The sequence below is a fragment of the Nerophis ophidion genome, linkage group LG29 (assembly GCF_033978795.1).
Source record: "Nerophis ophidion isolate RoL-2023_Sa linkage group LG29, RoL_Noph_v1.0, whole genome shotgun sequence".
NCBI classification, from domain to species: Eukaryota; Metazoa; Chordata; class Actinopteri; order Syngnathiformes; family Syngnathidae; genus Nerophis; species Nerophis ophidion.
In genome coordinates this window covers 15,544,993-15,562,438 of record NC_084639.1, presented here as the reverse complement: position 1 = coordinate 15,562,438, position 17,446 = coordinate 15,544,993, and the positions used below count along the sequence as shown (strand labels likewise).

Below are 17,446 nucleotides of genomic sequence, written 5' to 3'. Positions count from 1 at the left end.
CTCGCTCGACCGCTCATAGAAGCAATGGGACTCTGTCTGTGAATGGAGCTTGTAGTTACATGTTATAGAAATATGTAGATATTATATAAATATGTACATAAAGTGTTGTAATTATATTCCAACTCCGCGTTCTTCTTGGTCATCGCCGCCGCCGCTGCCACCCAAGCCCCCCTCCCCTCAGCCGCCCAACCACACCACCACAAATAGATGCCTGACCTGTGGGAAACACTGTATGTATATGACACATGGCACCATCTTAGCAGCACTTTAACGAATTGAATTCGTTTTAACTTAAATATCATGGCTTTTGACACTTGAGACCATCTCATAAGTATGTTAACTTTTCCTTTGTTATCATAGTAAAATTAAATGCTAACATTTATGCTCGCTGTCTAGATAAGCGCGTGTTTAAAGCTTAATACCATTGATTTTGATATTTGGCACCATCTTCACCATCATCATTTTTTTTGGCCAATCGTTTATCTTTAAACTGAAAAATTATGGATTTTGATACTTGCCGTCATTTTCTCTAATGATAACTTTTCCCATATAACAGCATTTTTAATCATTTTATACGTATAAACCTAAAATCTATATACATTTTTACAAACCCTGTTTCCATATGAGTTGGGAAATTGTGTTAGATGTAAATATAAACGGAATACAATGATTTGCAAATCCTTTTCAACCCATATTCAGTTGAATGCACTACAAAGACAAGATATTTGATGTGCAAACTCATAAACTTTATTTTTTTTTGCAAATAATAATTAACTTAGACTTTAACGGCTGCCACACGTGCCAAGGTAGTTGGGGAAGGGTATGTTCACCACTGTGTTACATCACCTTTTCTTTTAACAACACTAAATAAACCTTTGGGAACTGAGGAGACACATTTTTGAAGCTATTCAGGTGGAATTATTTCCCATTCTTGTTTTATGTAGAGCTTAAGTTGTTCAACAGTCCGGGGTCTCTGTGTTGGTATTTTGGGCTTCATAATGCGCCACACATTTTCAATGGGGGACAGGTCTGGACTACAGGCAAGACAGTCAAGTACCCGCACTCTTTTATCATGAAGCCACGCTGTTGTAACAAGTGACTTGGCATTGTCTTGCTGAAATAAGCAAGGGCGTCCATGATAACGTTGCTTGGATAACAACATATGTTGTTCCAAAACCTGTATGGACCTTTCAGCATTAATGGTGCCTTCACAGATGTGTACGTTACCCATGCCTTGGGCACTAATACACCCCCATACCATCACAGATGCTGGCTTTGAAACTTTGCACCTAGAACATTCCTGATGGTTATTTTCCTCTTTGGTCCGGAAGACAACGTTCACCGTTTCCAAAAAACACTTTGAAATGTGGACTCGTCAGACAACAGAACACTTTCCCACTTTGCAGCAGCCCATCTTAGCGGAGCTCGGGCCCAGCGAAGCCGGCGGCGTTTCTGGGTGTTGTTGATAAATGGCTTTGCATAGTAGAGTTTTAACTTGCACTTACAGATGTAGCTACAAACTGTAGTTACTGACAGTGGTTTTCTGAGGTGTTCCTGAGCCCATGTGGTGATATCCTTTACACACTGATGTCGCTTTTTGATGGAGTACCGCATGAAGGAACGAGGGTCTGTTATATCATCGCTTACGTGCAGTGATTTCTCTTGATTCTCTGGACATTTTGATGGTATTACGGGCCGTAGATGGTGAAATTCCTAAATTCCTTGCAATAGCTTGTTGAGAAATGTTGTTCTTAAACTGTTTGACAATTTGCTCACACATTTGTTCACAAAGCGGTGACCGTTTCCCAATCCTTGTTTCTGAATGACTGAGCATTTCACGGAAGCTGCTTTTATACCCAATCATGGCACCCACCTGTTCCCAATTAGCCTGCACACCTGTGGGATGTTCCACATAAGTGTTTGATGAGAATTCCTCAAATTTATCAGTATTTATTGGCACCTTTCCCAACTTCTTTATCACGTGTTGCTGGCATCACATTCTAAAGTTAATGATTATTTGCACAAAAAAAAGTGTTTATCAGTTTGAACATCAAATATGTTGTCTTAGTAGCATAGTCAACTGAATATGGGTGGAAAATGATTTGCAAATCATTGTAATTATTAAAAAATTATATCATATTTACACAATTTCCCAACTCATATGGAAACGGGGTTTGTAGATGTTTAACATTGATGGGGAAGAAAGACTGGAGATGACACCAAAAAGCAGTTCAAAAGCAGAACATCGCTAACTGTCCCAAAAGTGGGCATACTAACATTTATGCTTGCTTTCTAGATCAAGTGTGTATGTTTTAACCTAACTACCAATGATTTTGGTACTTGGCGCACTCTTAAAATTTCAATAACGTTTTATATGCCATGATGGCAACATTAGCGTGCTGACATTTAAAATCATTTTAACCTTAATATCTTAGCTGTTGATACTTGCCGCCATTTTGGAAGTATATTTTCCTGTTTTTGTGCTAAAATTAGCATGCTAGCATTTTAATCACATAAGCCAAAAAAAACTGTCTCCATCTAGCAAGTATGCTAACTGTTATAACTAAAGTTAGAATGCTAACATTTTATGTCATCTTTTTTGTGCATCTTTAAACCAAAAATTATGGATTTTGATACCTGCCGCCATTTTCTAGTATAACATTTCCCATATAACAGCATTTTTAACCATTTTATACAAACTCCGTTTCCATATGAGTTGGGAAATTGTGTTAGATGTAAATATAAACGGAATACAATGATTTGCAAATCTTTTTCAACCCATATTCAGTTGAATATGCTACAAAGACAACATATTTGATGTTCAAACTGACAAACATTATTTTTGTGCATATAATCATTTTTAGAATTTCATGCCAGCAACACGTGACAAAGAAGTTGGGAAAGGTTGCAATAAATACTGACAAAGTTGAGGAATGCTCATCAAACACTTATTTGGAACATCACACAGGTGTGCAGGCTAATTGGGAACAGGTGGGTGCCATGATTGGGTATAAAAGCAGCTTCCATGAAATGCTAAGTAATTCACAAACAAGGATGGGGTGAGGGTCACCAATTTGTAAGCAAATTGTCAAACAGTTTTAGAACAACATTTCTCAACGAGCTATTGCAAGGAGTTTAGGGATTTTACCATCTACGGTCCGTAAAATCATCAAAAGGTTCAGAGAATCTGGAGAAATCACTGCACGTAAGCGATGAATTTACGGACCTCTGATCCCTCAGGCGGTACTGCATCAAAAAGCGACATCAGTGTGTAAAGGATATCACCACATGGGCTCAGGAACACTTCATAAAACCACTGTCAGTAACTGCAGTTGGTCGTTACATCTGTACGTGTAAGGTAAAACTCTATTATGCAAAGCGAAAGCCATTTATCAACAACACCCAGGAACGCCGCCGGCTTCGCTGGGCCCAAGCTCATCTAAGATGGACTGATACAAAGTGGGAAAGTGTTCTGTGGTCTGACAAGTCCACATTTCAAATTATATTTGGAAACTGTGGACGTGGTGTCCTCCGGAACAAGGAGGAAAATAACCATCCAGATTGTTATAGGCGCAAAATTCAAAAGCAAGCATCTGTGATGGTATGGGGTATGTATTAGTGCCCAAGGCATAGGCAATTTACACATCTGTGAAGGCACCATTAATGCTGAGAGGTACATACAGGTTTTGGACAAACGTATGTTGTCATCCAAGTAAGGTTATCATGGATGTCCCTGCTTATTTCAGCAAAACAATGCCAAGCCACGTGTTACAACAGCGTGGCTTTATAGTAAAAGAGTGCAGGTCCTTTCCTGGCCCGCCTTCAGTCCAGACCTGTCTCCCATCGAAAATGTGTGGCGCATTATGAAGCGTAAAATATGACAGTGGAGACCCCGGACTGTTGAACAACTTAAGGCTTAAGTTGTACATCAAGAAAGAATAGTGAATAATTCCACTTTCAAAGCTTCAACAATTAGTTTCCTCAGTTTATTGAGTGTTGTTAAAAGAAAATGTTATGTAACACAGTGGTGAACATGCCCTTTCCCAACTACTTTGGCAAGTGTTGCAGCCATGAAATTATAAGTTATTTGCAAAAAAAATAATTAAGTTTGAGTTTGAACATCAGATATCTTGTCTTTGTAGTCCATTCAATTGAATATGGGTTGAAAAGGATTTGCAAATCATTGTATTCCGTCTATATTTACATCTAACACAATTTCCCAACTCATACGGAACCGGGGTTTGTACATATAAACCTAAAATCAATTTACATTTTTGGATTTTCAACATTGATGGGGAAGGAAGACTGGGCCAAGCCTCGGAGATGACGCCAAAAAGCAGTTCAAAAACAGAACTTCGAAAAGAAACATTCTGTTACCATGGAGACCTGATCTTGCAACAAATCTTAGCAAATACAACTTTTAAAGACATTTTAATATGATAAGAGACACAGTGATCAATGACATAATCAGACCAGCGACACGACACACATTATAGAGTATACTTGGCATATAGATTGTATAATGTCCTTTATACGAGCTAAAAGGAACCCTTTAAAGGAGCAGTCCACCTCGTGTCAAAAAATCCTCTAATGGAGACTGAAAGGGATTTACAAGCTTGGATAGTTTCCACTTGAAAAGGTTTTCTTACGCAAACACCAAATGCTGTGCAAGCTGCGAGGATGTCTTTCCAAAATGCGCTTGTTAGTTAGCATGTCAGCCTGTTAGCTGCTTCCCTCATTTCTTGGTGCTAACATGATTTTGGGTTTTCTCTTTATTTCCAGCTAAGCTACGTTTTATTGTGGTTACTGTATTTCCTTGAATTGCCGCCGGGCATGTACGTAATGTGCGCCTGCCTTGAATTATTGCCGGGTCACACTCGCTCCCCAAATTTATTAGCGCATGCTTACTTTTACTGACGGGTCAAGTTCGTGATGTCACGAGTGACGCTTCCCCCGTCGTCTCTTTCCAAATGGCGGAGGAATTTATTTTTGTTCTTACTATGTGTAAACCACGGGTCTTGTTCCACAGCCATACAGATCACACTGATGGTTGGGATATAAAACAACTTTAACACTCTTACTAATATGCGCCACACTCTGTGAACCCACACCAAACACATTTCTGGAGAACATCGGCTCTATAACACATTATAAACGCAACATAACACTTACCCAGAATGCCATGCATCTATGACTCTTGGCTATATTATACAGCCCGCTAGCAACCTCCCCCCCCGCTCCCTCTCTGTGCGTCGGTTGAGATGGGGAGGGGTTGGGGGGCGCATGTATAATATAGCCAAGAGTCATAGATGCATGGCATTCTAGGTAAGTGTTATGTTGCGTTTATAATGTGTTACAGAGCCAAAGGTTCTCCAGAAATGTGTTTGGTGTGGGTTCACAGAGTGTGGCGCATATTAGTAAGAGTGTTAAAAGTTGTTCATATCACAACCATCAGTGTAAAAAGTATGGCTGTTGACCAAGTATGCATTGCAATCTCGTATGAGAAGCAGCGAAATGCATGCTTCCGGCCCCGGCGGCTATTCAAGGAAATACGGTATCTGTCACTATGCTATGCTAAGCTAGGTTAGCAGGACGAAGCTGTGTTATTGTGCTCAGCTAGGCTAACTGTGAGCCATATGTGGTTAGCGCGACTTGCAATGTTTGGTTAGGTTGGGATGCCACACGCTGGTCAATGAGGGAAGTGTATGTGTTACCATAGCAACAAACCACAGGCGCGGGTGAGGGACTGTTCCATTAAATCTTTGCTCCAAAGTCTCCACGGAAGGGTCTGGGTCCCGGTCTCCCTCTGGCTCTGGTCTCAGGATTAGGAGTAACCACCCGCTGACGAAGCACACACTGATTCTTTGGTTCTGATCCAGCTTCATTCAGGTCCACCAGGTCTTCTAAGAACTTTTAGGCACTCGAGGAACAAACCTCAGGAAGCATTTATGGATCCAAAGAAGTCTTTTGAAGAGCCCTTTTAGTACCTGCTAAAAAGTCCAGGGAACTTTTGCAAGAGACTATTTTGGAATTCCAACATTTTCTTAAGGTGAAAAAAACCCTCTCTCAGACCTTCAGGAACACCACCAGGAGCGGAAGACCTTGCAAGGAACTGGTGGAGAGTCCACAAGTCCAGGGAGACCAGATCCAGAGATGGAACACACTTGCTTCCTCCATTCGAGTTTTGTCTTTATACTAGTCACATGGTGTGTGTGTGTGTATGTATGTGTGTGTAGAAGTGTGACACAGGGGTGCTGTTGCTATGGCGACAACCTTCATGACTTGTCGTCGTAGCGGTCGAGCGAGGCCTGGAGGTCCGGAAGCTCCACGTCACAGATGACGCTGCGAGGAGGCGTGGAACTGATGTAGTGACCGCCTGTCAAAACACACGTCAGGAAACAGTGCAGTACCTACATGTGACCAGTTGGCAAACACACTAAGATGATACAAACTGACCTCTAGGGCAGTGGTTCTCAAATGGGGGTACGTGTACCCCTGGGGGTACTTGAAGGTATGCCAAGGGGTACGTGAGATTTTTTTTTAATATTCTAAAAATAGCATCAATTCAAAAATTCTTTATAAATATATTTGTTGAATAATTATTCAACAAAGTATGAATATAAGTTCATAAACTGTGAAAAGAAATGCAACAATGCAATATTCAGTGTTGACAGCTAGATTTTTTGTGGACATGTTCCATAAATATTGATATTAAAGATTTCTTTTTTTGTGAAGAAATGTTTAGAATTATGTTTATGAATCCAGATGGATCTCTATTACAATCCCCAAAGAGGGCACTTTAAGTTGATGATTGCTTCTGTGTAGAAATCTTTATTTATAATTGACTCACTTGTTTATTTTTCAACAAGTTTTTAGTTACTTTTATGTCTTTCTTTCCAAATAGTTCAAGAGAGACCACTACAAGTGAGCAAAACTTTTGCACTGTTACACAATTTAATAAATCAGAAACGGATGACAAAGTGCTGTATTTTACTTTATCTCTTTTTTTCAACCAAAAATGCTTTGCTCTGATTAGGGAGTACTTGAATAAAAAAAATGTTCATGGGGGTACATCACTGAAAAAAGGTTGACAACCACTGCTCTAGGGGACCAGTTCAAAGAAAGAAAAAAAAAATGCTCAGGGCCAAATAAAAGGGTGTCAAACTTGTTTTTATCAAGGGTCACGTTGCAATTATGGGTGTCCTCAGAGGGCCACATTAATGATGTGATGGGATCACATTAAATGTGGCAGGCCACGATAAATGTGGTGATGGATCACATAAATAAATTGACATACCCCAGTAAAGGCCTACTGAAACCCACTACTACCGACCACGCAGTCTGATAGTTTATATATCAATGATGAAATATTAACATTGCAACAGATGCCAATACGGCCTTTTTAGTTTACTAAATTGCAATTTTAAATTTTAAATGATGACGCTTATGTTGACGCGTGCTTGTGACGTTATTGGTTGATTGAGCGGACATTTTATCCCAGCACCACTCACGGCTAGAAGTCGTCTGCTTTAATCGCATGATTACACAGTATTTTGGACATCTGTGTTGCTGAATCTTTTGCAATTTGTTCAATTAATAATGGAGACTATAAAGAAGAATGCTGTTGGTGGAAAGTGGTGGATTGCAGCTGCCTTTAGCAACCAAAACACAGCCGGTGTTTCTTTGTTTGTTGTGAAGCTTTAATATGGAACAGAGCGGTCAAGCGAACATGTTTCCCAACCACTTGTCAACCGGCAGGTTTCGGTGAGAAAATTGTGGTAATAAGTCGGCTCTTACCGGAGACTTGAGCGGAGTTTGCGTCCTCCTGCAGCAGCTGTCAAAGAGGCAGCTGCGACTTTCTTGGCTCCTCCATGGCTTCCATCAGAGACACTGGCGGTCACCACACCCCTCCGACTTTCAGGTATGACTTAATAATCTCACCAAAACACTAGTAACACAATAATCAGATAAGGGACTTCCCAGAATTATCCTAGTAACTGTGTCTAATAACATCTGAATCGCTCTCACTGCCCTCGCCTTTTTTTTTTCTTCTAGTGCTTTACTCTAACTTTCTTCATCCACTAATCTTTCATCCTCGCTCTAATTAATGGGGAAATTGTCGCTTTCTCGGTCCGAATCGCTCTTGCTGCTGGTGGCTATGATTATAAACAATGTGAAGATGAAGGAGCCCGACAACCCGTGACGTCACGCGCACATCGTCTGTTACTTCCGGTACAGGCAAGGCTTTTTTATTAGCGACCAAAAGTTGCCAACTTTATCGTCAATGTTCTCTACTAAATCCTTTCAGCAAAAATATGGCAATATCGCGAAATGATCAAGTATGACACATAGAATGGACCTGCTATCCCCGTTTAAATCAATCAATCAATCAATGTTTACTTATATAGCCCTAAATCACTAGTGTCTCAAAGGGCTGCATAAGAAAATCTCATTTCAGTAGGCCTTTAAATGAGGAGATGGATCACATTAAATAACGTGACCGACCACATTAAATGAGGTGACAGATCACATTAAATAACGTGACCGACCACATTAAATGAGGTGACAGATCACATTAAATAACGTGACCGACCACATTAAATGAGGTGATGGATCACATTAAATAATGTGACCGACCACATTAAATGAGGTGATGGATCACATTAAATAATGTGACCGACCACATTAAATTAGGTGATGGATCACATTAAATAACTTGACCGACCACATTAAATGAGGTGATGGATCACATTAAATAATGTGACCGATCACATTAAATAATGTGACCGACCACATTAAATTAGGTGATGGATCACATTAAATAACGTGACCGACCACATTAAATGAGGTGATGGATCACATTAAATAATGTGACCGACCACATTAAATTAGGTGATGGATCACATTAAATAACGTGACCGACCTCATTAAATGAGGTGATGGATCACATTAAATAACGTGACCGACCACATTAAATAACGTGATCGACCACGTTAAATGAGGTGATGGATCACATTAAATAATGTGACCGACCACATTAAATGAGGTGATGGATCACATTAAATAACGTGACCGACCAAATTATATGTCATGGTGGGTCAAATTAAATGAGGTGATGGATCACATTAAATAATTTGACAGACCACATTAAATGAGGAAATGGACCACGTTAAATGAGGTGATGGATCACATTAAATAACGTGACCGACCGCATCAAATGTCATGGTGGGCCACCTTAATGAGGCGATGATCACATTAAATAATGTAACAGACCACATTAAATGTCATGGCAGCCTAGTTTAATTTATATAACAGACCACATTAAATGAGGTGATGGATCAAATTAAATGACGAGATCGACCACATTAAATGAGGTGATGGATCACAATAAATAGCGTGACCGACCACGTTAAATGTCATGGTGGGCCACGTTAATGAGGCGACGGTCACATTAAATAATATAACAGACCACATTAAATGTAATGGGAGGCCAGATAAAATAATGTGACAGACCACATTAAATGCAATGGGAGGCCACTTAAATAATATGACAGACCACATTAAATGTAATGGGAGGCCACTTAAATAATGTGACAGACCACATTAAATGTAATGGGAGGCCACTTAAATAATATGACAGACCACATTAAATGTAATGGGAGGCCACTTAAATAATATGACAGACCACATTAAATGTAATGGGAGGCCACTTAAATAATATGACAGACCACATTAAATGTAATGGGAGGCCACTTAAATAATGTGACAGACCACATTAAATGTAATGGGAGGCCACTTAATAATGTGACAGACCTCATTAAATAATGTCATTATATAATGACATTGCGGGCCACATTAAATAACGTCTACGGCCAGATGGGGCACCCGGGCCTTGAGTTTGACACCTGTGGCCTAAAAGGAGGCCATTTGTTATTTATTTCAATACCTTGGACCTGTGGGGTTCACATATCAGGTCTTTGGTCCCACCAGCACATAAAAAAACTCTTTCTTACTCGTCACAGCGATGGCGATATTCGCTGGGGTCCTGGGCGGGGCCTCGGGGTGCGGCGGGCTCAGCGGCTCCACGCTGATAGCGGGCTGGCGCCTGTCGTTCAGCGGCGCCCTCTGGCTCCCGGAAGCCTGTGCGACGCCCAGACGCTGCACGTCCAGAACCACGCTGTCCACGCAGGGCACGCTGGTCTGTGGACAGCACACACGTCTCATGGGCGGCCGGCGGCGGGTGGGGCGGGGCTTTTGGTGGTGACTCACCGTGATGCCGAGCGCCTTCAGGATGTTGAGCTTGCACATGGGACACGTGCAGTGCTCGTTGAGCCAGGGGTCCACGCACACCTTGTGGAAGACGTGCCTGTGGGTATAGAATAGAATAGAATAGAATAGAATGGACTTTATTATCATTATATTTTCATATAACGAGATTAAAGACTCCAACTTAAGGTGCGGTAGTCGGAACAAATATGGGGTAAAATAAATAACACAAGGGGGTTAGCGCCTGATCACATGACCACATAGCGTCAGTGACTTACTTGCAGGGAAGGATGCGCACCACGTCGTTGAGCTGGTACGCTTCGATGCACACGGCACAGTGGTTGTATTCGGGGTCCGTCTCCTAGGATACGGGAAGGACAACAGGTGAGTCTTCTGGGGGAGGAGCCTTGCTAATTAGTGATGTTTACCTTGTCTCCTTTCTTCACCGTCTTTGTGGTCAACTTGCCCATCGCTTTCTTGGCCGCGTCACCAAGACGACGCTGAGACCAGACCAAGGACACGCATTAGTCAACACACACAGCTATACAACGCTGTAGCTAGCAAATTAGCTTGCTAACATGTTAACACACACAAAGACTGGTAATGTACAAAACGAACAGTGTCAACAAACAGGTAGCAAGTGACTCAGCCTGCTAACATGCTAACACAAACACATACAAAGGCTGGTAACGTACAACACGAATGGCGTCAACAAACATGAGGCAAGTGACCTAGCATGCTAACATGCTAACACAGACACACAATGACTGGTAATGTACAAAACGAACAGTGTCAACAAACATGTAGCAAGTGACTTAGCCTGCTATCGTGCTAACACAGACACACACAAAGGCTGGTAACGTACAAGACGAATAGTTTAAACAAATAGCAAGTAGGGCTGGGCGATATATCGATATACTCGATGTATCGTGGGTTTGTCTCTGTGCGATATAGAAAATGACGACATCGTGATATTCGAGTATACGTTCTCACGCAGTTGTTTTTAGCTGCGGGCATTAAACTGCATGCGTCTTTCCCTCTTTCTCGTCTCTCCTTCTCACAGACACTTAAAACAGGCGCACCTTCTTACATACGTCACGCGTGGAACGCCACACCCCCTCCCCGGGCAGAGAGGTGGCGACATGGTAACATTACCTGTGATGCTAACGGTGTGTTGAGAGTAGTAAAACGAGAGAGAGAGAGAAGGTGCCAATCTGGCAACAAATGGAGGAAGAATTAATTCCCAAGAAAAACAGCACAGGGTGCATCATCTGGCGGCGGTTTGGCTTCAAGCGGGAATATGTCGAACAATTATACGGCAGAAGCGTTGCTACCAAACGTAGCAGCACTGCTCATTTGTAGCATCATTTGAAAAGTCACCCCGTTAGAGAATGAAGAGTGCTTCAAACTCTGCAAGTCAACATCTGTTATGATCCGATGTCCGGATCAGACCCATATTCTTGTTTTTGTTCCATTTTGGTATCACTCTGTTGTTTGACGTCCTTATTTCCTGTTTGATTTGTAACCATGGTTGTTTATTAGTTCCACCTGCTACTCTTAGTTCCCACACACCTGTTACTATTAGGGATGCACCGATTAATCGGTAACCGAATGTATTCGGCCGAATATGGCAAAAAAAAGCCACATTCGGCCTTCGGTGGAATGAGGTAAATGCAAGGCCGAATAGTGGCGTGTGACTCAATGACGCAATCAACCAACGTGCAGTGACGCGGTGACGTTGTAACCAGGCGCGTTCGGAAAAATGTCAGCAGTGTGGAGAAATTTTAAAGTGTCGGAAAGTGACAAAAGTATTGCCGTTTGCAACGAATGTTCAGCCAAACTTTCTCGAGGAGGTGCCTCGTGGTCGACGTCTTTGAGAGGACGAAAAAGTTTGCGATTGACAGTGCCAAAGCAAACGGACTTACAAAGAAGGTAATTGAGTTTATGGCTTTGGATGATCAACCGTTTAGTGTTGTGGAGGACATTGGCTTTCGGAGACTCATGGAGCACATTGAGCCCCGTTACACGATACCTAGCAGACGGTATTTCTCTGATGTGTGCTCTTTACATTGTGTGTGTGCTGTTTACATTATGAGTCTGTTGTGTAGGCTACCTATATAAGTGTATGAGGTTACAAGCACACACTTAATTGAGATTTACTTGAGCCTTCTGTTTATATTATTAGTCTATCTACTGTGGCTAAGCAGACTTTTGCCAAAAGGACAATAATTCATTTGTTGTGGGTTTATCCACTTTAATGCTCTTTATTTTTTTTGGGAATGCATGTTTTGTTTTTAAGGCCTAATATAAATGAAAAACTTTGTGCTTTTTTTGAAAAGCAAAGACTACTGGAATATTTAAAAAATGTCAATATTCAATAAAAATGGACTTTATTTAAAAAAACATTTCTAAAAATGTATTGTAGGCTATTTATGCAATATTAAAAAAATTGTGAAAAACTGCATTCATTATTCGGTATTCGGCCTTCGGCCAAGCGTTTAAATTTTATTCGGCTTTGGCCACAAATTTTAATTTCGGTGCATCCCTAGTTACTATTGATTGCTACCTTATTTAAGCTCGGCCCTTTTCGTTGTTCTGTCTGGGATCCTAATTTGCCTTTGTGCAACAGTGACGACTGGTTTATATGTATATTCTCGCTAGCTTACACGCTACGCCTTCGTTTATTCCTAGCTCTCAAGCTAGGTGTTTTGTTTTCCCTTTTCGTGCCTTTGTGCCTAGTGTTTGTGTTTCCGTTTGTTTTCCTAGCATCCATGCTAGCGCTTTGTGTTTTCCTTTTCTGTTTTCACCAGTGTTTTGTTTCTAGCCTGTTTTATTACGTTAATAAATCCTTTATTTCGTACCATGTGTTCTTGCCCGACGCATCGTTATGCCACGCAGTCTTCACAATCTCGGCCGGTGCCACACCCACAAAATGAAGCAACTATTTCCACATCAACACCGTAGGACATATACTATTTGATATGCAGCTCATTTTTATGTGACACTTATTGAAATATATTGTGTGACATCATGCACAAAAGTGCACTTTATTTGTTTTTAACTATTGAAGTGGCGTTCTATACAAAAGTGCACTTTAATTTAGTGTTGTTTTGATACGTCATTTTGGTGAACACATGCACAAAAGTGCACTAAAAGCTTGTTTTAAAATGTCTTTGACAATCTTGCACTTTCTGTTTGGAAATGACATGAATGTTTGTGCCACTGCTTAATAACTGTTTAATAAACACAGTTTTGGTCAATTGACTTAGTTGGATTTCACTTTCTGCATGCAAGTTTAAAATGAGCATATATTAATGCAGTATGAAGAAGAGTGTTTTAATGTAGACACGTGCTATGATTATATGCATCAAGTGTTCATTCAAGGCTAAGGCAAAAATATCGAGATATATATTGTGTATCGCGATATGGCCTAAAAATATGAAGATATTAAAAAAAGGCCATATTGCCCAGCCCTAGTAACAAGTGACTTAGCCTGCTAACACAGACACATACAAAGGCTGGTAACGTACAAGACGAACAGTGTAAAGAAACATATAGCTGTTTGTTTGCAAATACATCAAAGATGATATTATAATCCATTTCTAATGGATAAAGCTTTGACTTGGACAAGAGGTCATCAGGGGATCTCCAACGTTCGCCGAGTGTTTCGCCCCTTAACCACAACACTCTCCGGTTGGTGGGTCAGCAGTGATTGGCCAGATCACTGCTCTTCTCATCCAGGCTTCCAGCTATTGTCCTCTCTTTTATGCCAGAGCCAGCAGGAGGCTCTCTCTGCCGCTTCTCCCAGCCTACGAATGGCTGTTTTCCTCAAGTGACCTCTCCATCCGACCTTTGTCATCAGATTCCACACAGATTGAGCAGGGAATAATCAAAAACTAACTTCCACTGTCATCAGCCATGCTGTCCACCCCTTGTCCCGGCAGTCCAGACTAGTATTTGTTTGCTCCCGTTTATTTTCCGTTTTTGTTACAAAGTAGGGCCGGGCGATATGGCCTTTTATTAATATCTCGATATTTTTAGGACATGTCACGATGCACGATATATATCTCGATATTTTGCCTTAGCCTTGAATGAACACTTGATGCATATAATTACAGCAGTGTGAGGATAATATGTGTATTAAAACATTCTTCTTCATATTGCATTAAAATATGTTCATTTTAAAGCATATTTCAAATGAGATTTTCTTATTTAAACAGGGATAGCAGGTCCATTCTATGTGTCATACTTGATCATTTCGCGATAGTGCCATATTTTTCCTGAAAGGATTTAGTAGAGAACATTGACGATAAAGTTTGCAACTTTTGGTCGCTAATAAAAAAGCCTTGCCTGTACCGGAAGTAGCAGACGATGTGCGCGTGACGTTAGAGTGAAGCACTAATAAAAAAAATTAAAAAATTAAAAAAAAAGAAAAGGCGACGGCTCCAGGCGGCGGCAGTGGGAGAGTTTCTGATGTAATTAGACACATTTACAAGGATAATTCTGGAAAATCCCTTATCTGCTTATTGTGTTAATAGTATTTTAGTGTCATACCTGAAAGTCGGATGGCTGCGGCGAACGGCAGTGTCTCTGAGAGAATCCGAGGAGCCAAGATCACAGCTGCCTTTTTGAGCTGCAGGATGAGGTCGCGTAATCCACTCAAGTCTCCGGTAAGAGACGACTTAATATCACAATTTTTCCATCCAAAAACTAGCTGGTTGACGTAGAGAAACATGTTCGCTTGACCGCTCCGTGTTAAAGCTTCACAACAAACAAACTAAAGGCAGCTGCAATCCACCGCTTTCCACCAACAGCATTCTTATTTGACGTCTCTATTATTAATTGAGCATATTGCAAAAGATTCAGCAACATAGATGTCCAAAATACTGTGTAATTGCGCGATGAAAAGAGACGACTTTTAGCCGTAAGTGGTGCTGGGCTAATATGTCCCCTCCAACTAATAACGTCACAAACACGCGTCATCATACGCGTCATCATTCCGCGACGTTCTCAATAGGAAAGTCCGCGGGAAATTTAAAATTGCAATTTAGTAAACTAAAAAGGCCGTATTGGCATGTGTTGCAATGTTAATATTTCATCGTTGATATATAAACTGTCAGACTGTGTGGTCGGTAGTAGTGGGTTTCAGTAGGCCTTTAAACTTTTATGCAGAGAGGGAAATCACAACTAAGTCAATTTACCAGAAGTGTATTTATGAAACAGTTATTAAGCAGTGGCACACACATTCATGCCATTTCCAAAACAGAAAGTGCAAGATTGTCAGAGACATTTTAAAACAAGCTATAAGTACACTTTTGTGAATGATGTCCCAAAACACTAAATTAAAGTGTACTTTTTGGACAGAACGCCACTACAATAGTTCAAAACAAATTTTGTGCATGATGTCACACAAGATATTTGAATAACTGTCAAATAAAAATGAGCTGCATAATAGGTTCCAGCGGACGTTATCGCCTTCAGTTGTTGAGTTTTTTTTTTATACGGTGTTGATCTGGAAATAGTTGCTTCAGCATTTTGTCGGTGTGGCACTGGCCGCAGATGTTGATGCAGTTTCAAGCGCTCCTCATTCTCTAGCGCAGGGGTAGGGAACCTATGGCTCTAGAGCCAGATGTGGCTCTTTTGATGACTGCATCTGGCTCTCAGGTAAATCTTAGCTGACATTGCTTAACACGATAAGTAATGTATAATTCCGCTGGTAATTACAATGTTAAAAATAACGTTCAAAATATAAAAAATTCTCATGCATTTTAATCCATCGATCCGTTTTCTACCGCACCTGTTCAAGAAATAACAATGTTATTTAAAAGAATTAGAGACTTATTATACTATAAAAATGTTGGTCTTACTTAAAAAATGCACGCATTTGGTTGTATTCAGTGTTAAAAAATATGATATTGCTCTCAAGGAAATACATTTTAAAGTATTTGGCTTTCATGGCTCTCTCAGCCAAAAAGGTTCTCGACCCCTGCTCTACCGGGTGACTTTTCAAATGATGCTGTATTAGCAGTGCTGCTACTTTTTGTAGCAACGCTTTTGCCGCATAAATGTTGAACATATTCCCGCTTGAAGCCAAACCACCGCCAGACGATGGACTACTCCCTGCTGTTTTTCTTGGGAATTAATTATTCCTTCATTTGTTGCCAGATTCACACCTTCTCTCTCTCGTATTAAAACTCGCACCTCTCCGTTAGCATCACAGCTAACGTTATCATGTCGCTACCTGTCTGCTGCGCAGTAGCGTGTGACGTTGCACGCGTGACAGTATGTGACTTGTGTAAAAAGGTGCGCTTGGTGTACGTCTCTGTGAAAATGAGAGACATGAAGGAGTAGTGTAATGCCCGCAGCTAAAAGCAAGTGTGTGAGAACGTATACTTGAATATCACGATATAGTTATTTTATATATCGCACAGAGACAAACCCGCGATATATCGCATATATTGCCCAGCCCTAGCTGCAAGGGGTTCTGGGTATTTGTTCGGTTGTGTTTATGTTGTGTTACGGTGTAGATGTTCTCCCGAAATGTGTTTGTCATTCTTGTTTGGTGTGGGTTCACATTGTGGCGAGACAAACCCGCGATATATCGAGTATATCGCCCAGCCCTATTACAAAGTGAGTTTTATTTACGTGACTATGTTAATAAACATTTTTGTTAAACATGGACACAATTCTGGACATCTATTATTAGCCGGCTGCACACGTCTAAACTAGCTTCATTTATAGTCGGCAACCAGTAGCAGTAAGAGTTTAGGACTTCACCGCTACAAACAGTGCAAAAAAACATGTAGCGAGTGACTTAGCATGATAACATGCTAATACAGACACACACAAAGGCTGGTAAGGAACAAGACTAGCAGTGTAAACAAAACATGTAACATGTGACTTAGCATGCTAACGCATGGATGCCAACATGAGGATGGTAACGTACAACAGGAAGTTCCTGCCACGAACCATAATAACTAACTTGGTTGGTGAGTTAGCACGTTAGAAAAAAGGCTAACGCACTCAAACAGACAAGAAACACGCACAGGATGGTAACGTACAGCAGGGAGTGCAAACAAAATTGTAGCTGGTGAATTAGCTTGCTAACAGGCCACATTTCATTGTTTAAAGGCCTACTGAAACCCACTACTACAGACTACGCAGTCTGATAGTTCATATA

General features: G+C 40.9%; 1 protein-coding gene across 2 annotated transcripts in view; it reads right to left on the bottom strand.

Moving 5' to 3' along the window:
* Nucleotides 1-4,414: 4,414 nt before the first annotated feature.
* rnf130 (ring finger protein 130) overlaps nucleotides 4,415-17,446 on the bottom strand; it is a 32,333-nt gene continuing 19,301 nt past the window's right edge. For both annotated transcript variants that reach the window (XM_061892025.1, XM_061892024.1), the window contains exons 5-9: nucleotides 10,695-10,766; nucleotides 10,545-10,627; nucleotides 10,270-10,366; nucleotides 10,014-10,200; nucleotides 4,415-6,376 (exon numbers count right to left, since the gene is read on the bottom strand). In XM_061892025.1, coding sequence (XP_061748009.1) covers nucleotides 6,276-6,376; nucleotides 10,014-10,200; nucleotides 10,270-10,366; nucleotides 10,545-10,627; nucleotides 10,695-10,766 — 540 coding nt within the window. In that variant the 3' untranslated portion in view covers nucleotides 4,415-6,275. The remainder of the gene's footprint in view (nucleotides 6,377-10,013; nucleotides 10,201-10,269; nucleotides 10,367-10,544; nucleotides 10,628-10,694; nucleotides 10,767-17,446) is intronic.